This window comes from Chrysochloris asiatica, unplaced genomic scaffold (genome assembly GCF_000296735.1).
Source record: "Chrysochloris asiatica unplaced genomic scaffold, ChrAsi1.0 scaffold00042, whole genome shotgun sequence".
Lineage (NCBI taxonomy): Eukaryota > Metazoa > Chordata > Mammalia > Afrosoricida > Chrysochloridae > Chrysochloris > Chrysochloris asiatica.
This window is the reverse complement of record NW_006408560.1, coordinates 7665531-7672513: the sequence shown is the minus strand read 5'-3', so window position 1 is coordinate 7672513 and position 6983 is coordinate 7665531. Positions and strand designations below refer to the sequence as shown.

The 6983-nt window shown below is 40.0% G+C and overlaps 1 protein-coding gene across 2 annotated transcripts in view; it reads right to left on the bottom strand.

Annotated features, from left to right (window-relative positions):
• Window positions 1-6983, bottom strand: part of SETDB1 (SET domain, bifurcated 1) — a 77898-nt gene that overhangs the window by 38281 nt on the left and 32634 nt on the right. For both annotated transcript variants that reach the window (XM_006861386.1, XM_006861387.1), the window contains exons 10-14: window positions 6477-6606; window positions 5682-5838; window positions 5439-5591; window positions 4185-4817; window positions 3586-3702 (exon numbers count right to left, since the gene is read on the bottom strand). In XM_006861386.1, coding sequence (XP_006861448.1) covers window positions 3586-3702; window positions 4185-4817; window positions 5439-5591; window positions 5682-5838; window positions 6477-6606 — 1190 coding nt within the window. The remainder of the gene's footprint in view (window positions 1-3585; window positions 3703-4184; window positions 4818-5438; window positions 5592-5681; window positions 5839-6476; window positions 6607-6983) is intronic.

Genomic DNA, 6983 nt, shown 5'->3' with positions numbered 1-6983 from the left:
GTTCAAGCTCACTAGTTGCTCCTTGGAAACCCTACACAGGGTTGCTATGGGTCGGAACTGACTTAACAGCACTTAACAACAACAACTGCATCTTAAATCTGATTCTAACTTTTCATAATGGTTTACAAAGCCCTATATGAAGGGGGCTTAAAAAGTATATGGAAAAATGGAATTAAAAGAAATTGGAATTTTTCCAAGAACTTTTTAAAGTCCCCTCATATAATTAATTAGGTTTTTGCCTACGCCTCCTCTCTGAACAAATCTTACATTATCCTTCTCCTCCTGAAGCAAAATGTTCCCACCAACTATCTTCTCTTCTTTAGATTTGCCATATGCATTCTTGCCTTAGCTTTTTTTGCACTGTATGAAATGCAAAATATCTAGTATCTAGTGCCTTCTTATCACTCAGGTATCAGTTTAAACTCCTGACTCAGAATGAAATTCCCTGGCCACTCATTCAAAAGCATCTTCCAGTTTTAATCATCTGCACAATACTTGCCATTATCTCATTGCTGTTGCTGTTAAGTGCCGCTGAGTCGGTTCCGACCCATAGAGACCCTGTAAAGGGTTTCTGAGGAAGCGGCTAGTGAGCTTGAACTGCCAATCTTACAGTTCAAACCGACTTTGCAGCCCAGCGCATTAACCCAGTGCCACACCAGGACTCTGTCATTATCTTATGTTATTTTAATTCTTTGCCTCGATAAAATGGAAACTGCACAAGATAAGGGAGCTCATCTAATCTCATTCATTCTTGAATTCCTATACCTAGAATGCTTGGCATAAAATAGATGCTCATTGTACATGTTGAAAGAATGAACTAATGTAAAAGATGTTTACTAAGTGTCTGCTGGGAGCGTGGTGACACTGAAGGATAAACACTGGACTGTGAACCACAAGGTCAGTGGTTTAAGCCCACCAGTTGTTCTGTGGGAGAAAGATTAGGCTTTCTGCTCCCACAGAGATTCACAGCCATGAAACCTTACACAGGGTTGCTATGAGTCAGAACCAACTTGATGGCACTCAACAACAACAAAGTGCTTACTATTACTGATCAGACGATACTGTAGTAAATCCTACCCTCATGTAAGAAATTACTCCATCTTTCAGATGAGGAAATGCAATTAAACGAGGTTTGCCTATGAGCAGAAGGCCAGTTAGCACCTTGGACTAAAACTTTATCTAATGTCTTTTCTGGTAGCATAGTGGTTTCGAATCAGGCTGCTAACCTCAAGGTCGGCAGTTCGAAATTACCAGCTGTTCTGCGGGAGAAAGATGAGGCTTTCTGCTCCTGTAAAGGTTTGCAGCCTCAGAAACCCTGTGCAGGGTCACTATGAGTCAAAACTGACTCCACAGTACTTTAACAACAACAATGTCTTTTCCAATGAAGCCATAGGTCTGTTATTACTTGCAGAATTAATCAAGAATAATGACATGAAATAGTCTGGAGGCTACTTAAAGAGTTAAACATAGAATTACCAAATGACTCAGTGAAAGACATGAAAGTAGGTGTTTTGAGACCTGTACACCAATGTTTATAGCAGCATTGTTCACAGTAAGCAAAAGGTAGAAAACAATCCAAATATTTATGAACAGAAAAACAAATAAAGTACTTGACCACTAAACAAAAGGCTGGTGGTTTGAACCCATCCAAGAGGCATGGAAGAAAGGCCTGGTTGGTGATTACTTGTGTAATATTACAGAAAGCCCTATGGAGCTCGATTTTACTTTGAAACACATGGTGTCAAAATTAGCTGAAATGCTCTTGAAAACTATGGGTTATGTACATATAATATTATTCATAAAGTGAAATAAAGTTCTGATACATTCTATGACATAAATTGTACCTGAAAAACATCATACTAAGCAAAAACAAGCCAGACACAAAAGAACTATATTATAGTGTTTTTAGATGACTCATGATGACCCCGGATGTGTAGAGTAGAATTGTTCCATATGATTTTCAAGGCTGTGACCTTTTAGAAACAGATCATTAAGCCTGTCTCCCAAAGCATCTCTGGGTGGGACTGACCTATCAACCTTTGGCCAGTAGTCTAGCACTAAACTGTTTGTGCCAGCTAGTGACTCCCATTGTGTGATGCTTCTTATATGAAATAGTTAGAATAGGCAAATGCATAGAAACAAAGTTTATCAATGGTTGCTACCAGGGGTTTAGGAAAAGGGGGAGTAGGAAGTTTATTGCTTAATGAGTAGTAGTTTCTGTTGGAAATGATGACAAGCGTTTGGAAATGAATAGCGGTGAGGACTGTACCACATGGTGAATGTAATTAATGCCACTGAACGATGACAAATTTATTATGTTTGACCACAATTAAGAAAATCAGTAAGCAGTAGGGGAAAAAGGACAAGTGTGTCCTTCTCCAAATAATTTAAATAATCATAGTTCTTCCTTATACTCCCCTTTGAGGCAGTCGCTGTCATACATAATGTGTGTTTGCGTATATATTTATAAATGGAACCAATATGCAAAATCCCTGAAAATATGTCTTTTTAAAATCCCCCATGGTGCTGAATGAATAGCAAAATATTTTTAAAATGTATTACTGAGTGTGTTATTGCTGGTCTTAGTTATAAGAAAAGTTAGGTCACATCCTCCTTATAAATACTTCTGAATCTTGTACAATTTCTATTATTGCACGTATCATGTATTTTGTGTTGACATAACTGTGTCTTCTCACACCATAAGCTCCTTGAGTGCAGGGATTATGCTGTACTTCATGTCTGTATTCTCATGTCTAGCACAAAGTCTATTCCTTCATTTAATAAATATCTGGGCACTTAGCACGCACTAGGGTCTGTTCTAAGTACTGGTTTGCCGTCTCCACCCAGAGCTCACATTCTAATGACTGGCATATAAAAGGTGGCGGTTTTATTTTAAGGGAAATGAAAATATAATTATAGCAGGTTTTCATTTTTTGATAAACTCTTAGTTTCAAATATTTGGGTGTCATGTACTTTTATTTTGGTTCTAATTTAGAAAGATTTTATTTCCATGTAAATACTGATAGTCTTTCCAAATCCTCTAAAATTCTTCTAGGAAGATTTTCTTTGATCAATTCCACTGCAATCCTTTCAGTGTTACAGCTCTTCAGTGCATACCTCTACCTGCATTATGCTCATTTACATTTATTTGTTTGTTTAGGTGACACAGTTTTGTTTCCAACTATACTGGAAACCCCATAAGAACAGAAGGTATGTCTTCTATTTATTTTTTTGGTCTTCCTTTGTGGGAATTTTGCATTTCTCACAAAATTCATTTCCAAAGATTTCACTTACCAGATTAAACTCTGATTTGTTTGGATTTACATATAATTAGAAATTAAGATCATCTTTTACTACAATAGAAAATTGCTAGAGCCTAGTCAGCATTCGATGTCTTAATTTCTCGGAAAAGCCAGGGAAGACACATTGTGTGGGAAATTCAGGAAATAAGATTGAATTAATAAAGTACCTTCTTCAATATTCTATTTTTGACTCCTATCTTTCGAATTCTGACGATTCCTATAAGCATAGAAAAACAAGAACATTCCCCCAGTCTCTGAGGTGCTCTTTCCCTTGACTACTTACCCAGTGGGTAGACACTCTTCTAGTCTCTTGTATTGGTAGCCAGAGTTAGGGTTGATTTGGCCCCCTGGGGTGCAGGCTGTAGCCTGGATAGTTAATTGATGGCAGGCACATTTGGACCTGTATAGGATAGAAGGATACAACAGCTCGGGCTGTGAGACTTTCTTTGAGGAACAAAAAGTACTAATAAAAAGATATGGATAGGAGCAGTGAAATTAAAATTTTTCTCTCTCATGTAAATAAGAAAGGACAAGTCCAAAATAATAGAGTAAGAATCAGGTACGATAAAAGAGTCAGAAAATGAAACAAAGTGGCAACTGAGAACATAATGCAGAGAAGCAAAGAAAAAGGGGTTGAATCAGACAAAGATGGAAACACAAAACACATATATCCAGGGTTACTCAGATGGGCAAGTGAAGCCTCTGCCTCTGTACCTTACAAAATTCATGGAGGCCTTGTAGCAGGGGCTCCAGGTGAGGAGAGAACTAAAAGGAGATGGAGAAATGGGAAAGCAGTGCAGATATCAGACAAAGTAAGAGGTGGAAAGAAAGGCAACCATGAGGAATCTAAAGGCAGAGACAGCAATTCCCCCACTAACTCACTTGTCCCGGCACCCGTCTTTGCAGTCACAGCCAACTAGAAATTCAGGGCCTGTGTTAATGAAAACACCCTTGCCCGGGATACGTTCTTTGCTGTAGGCCACTTGGGGTGGAGGGGTTGTGTCGATCTCATTGACACAGGATAGAGGAACATCTTCCTTCCCATAGGTAATGTCCAAAATATAGTAAAAAGGCTTATAGGGCTGAAACTTTCGGTCCACAAGAACATAGGGATCCAAACAGAACATTTCCAGGAAAAGGAAGTCGCAGCCAGTCTCAAAAAGGTAGCGTTCGATCTCTTGCATTGTCCGAAGGCAGAGACCACAGGGTGTCTTATAGATAACATGAAAGCCCATCTTGCGGTTCACTCTGCGCCGGGCTGTCATCCGACGGAAGTCATAGAGTAGTGGAACCAGCAAAGGGTTCTTGCCTCGGTACTGCTCACTCCTCATAGGTCTCACCCGAGACAGACAAGTATAGCTGCAGACATGAGGTAAGTAGAAAAGTTTCTCCATGGGGGCACGGTAGGAGGGTTCTGCTGGGGCCCTCTCTAGCATGCCAAGGAAGGCTGGAGGGGCTGGTGGTGTTAGCGGAACTGGGGGTGTTGGGACAGCAGCTGTTGAACCTAAAGGTGATCTGCAAATGATATGCAAGAGATCAGATGAAAAGGCAACAGTACCTCTCTATTGTACTATTTCTCCCCAGACAAGCCATTTTTCTCATCTTTCAAACAACTGTGGCCTTAAAACTAAAGATGACATAAGAAAGATCATTTCCTTACCCAAGGTGGACACTGAAACTCCCTGACTATCATCACTGACTGATAATACCTCTATTTCAACAGTATTATCTTTCCCTAAAATTTATTTGCTGTAAACTATGGATCTTCATTCCAGTCTTCTATCAATGCTTTCTCCCCCAATTGTGACCAATAAATGTCCTTACTAACTACCAGGATTTAAGGTTTGAGGCTGTGGTGTTTCTTTTTCATTGTACCAATGAAGACACCATGTTCAATGTGAAATTTTAATGAAAGACTTTCTGGTGATACTATACTTCTAGTCACTCTGTTTCTAATCCAGGTATTCTTACTTTCTATTTCTCAGAAACTAGTGAAGTTAAAGCTTCCTTTTCTAGTTCAAACCCCTTACTGTCATAATCTTAACTAAGACCCCTGGAACCAAAGACTTTCTCCTATGCATTGGCCACTCAGTTCACACTGCCAATCCATCCATGGAGAATTTGAGATTTTCTCACCTGTATGTCTGATTGAGCCCAGGTTTCCCAGGGGTATTTTCACTGAGAGAAGGGGATGTAGGGGAGGAATGACCAGAGCCCACAGAGCCTGGCCGGAAGGATGTGCTCTTTTTGGCTACCTGCTTCCGCGACTGGGCAAGCTGGCTTTCCAAGCTTCTAAGATAAAGGGAAAGAAATCAGATAGCAAAGGATGCAGAAATTATAACACGTAAGAAATCTGAAAAAAGGAGAAATAGCACTCACTCAGTGTCAGTTACTTGAGGAGATAGAGGTGGGGCAGGTGGAGCAGGAGGAGCAGGCAGAGCTATAGGCTGTGGGGGCTCCATTGGCTTGAACTGGGTCCCAGTACTGGTCAGATCCTGGGTATACTGGACCACAGGGCCTTTACTCCTAACAGCACCTACAGAACAGGAAATTGGACTAGTGAGAAAATGCTTTCTGGGTAGCTTGTATTCATCCACACACCTGCTTCTCAATTTATGAAATGTAATAAAGTAGCAATGGAAACATTTTTAGCAAATGCTAAGAAGGTCAGTTGCCATTATTTATACAAGTGAGTGAAAATGCTGGCATATACAATAGCAAACATTTATGCTGGGATTTCACTTATAATGAGAGTTTATCTTCCTTCCTCAGAAGAAAGAACTCAGTAACTATGTTATACGTTAGCGACTATTTAAAAAAATTCATTCTCTGAACAACTAATGTATTTAGGAAAAACATTAATGTACGACAGGAACAGAAAATAAACAATAGAACACAAAGCAGAGAATCCACATATGGATAATAGAGGCAACCAAGAACCTAAGACAGTTGTTTCAGATTTTTAAGTGGTAGTTTAGGAAAAATTAGTGCCACAGGATGTGAAGGTAGCTCCAAAAATCCATCACCGCTACTGGAAACAACTCAGAGCACACATCCCATTTCACATGAGTCAATACGGTCATCCTGGGAAACAAAGGACAGTCACTGTATAGAACTGCTTTTGTTGGTTTGGCCCCATTTCTTCCATCCCCCCAGGTGTCTGTTAAGACATACCCATGTTTGGACGTGTCCTAAGCTGTCCCCCTTGCTTCTTCTCCAACGTAGAAGCTGAGGATGTCTTCATGCTGAACATAGGCTCCAAACGTGTAGAGCCCCGGTAGATCCATTCACATCTTTTGTCATCCTGGGGGATATGGAAGAAGGGTGGGTGGAGGTGGGGGACAGGTTGAATGCTAGAACCTAGACTGTTAACTGTGGAGAATATATATAATATACATCTATATACTTCATCAGAAACTCCCCTGATGAGCCATTAACTCCTTTCTAGTCAACAAAAAAGAAGGAAAAGGTCAAATTGGATGTCAGAAGACACACTGAAACTTGCTCTCCAGTGTAGAGATGCTAAAGCAAATGGAAGAAATTAGGAGGCACAAGAGCTGAACAGAAAATTTCAAAGATCAGTTTGAGAAGATAAAGCCAAATATTACAACAAAATGTGCAAAGATCTGGAATCAGAAAACCAAAAAGGAAGAACACACTCACCACTTCTCAAGCTGGGTG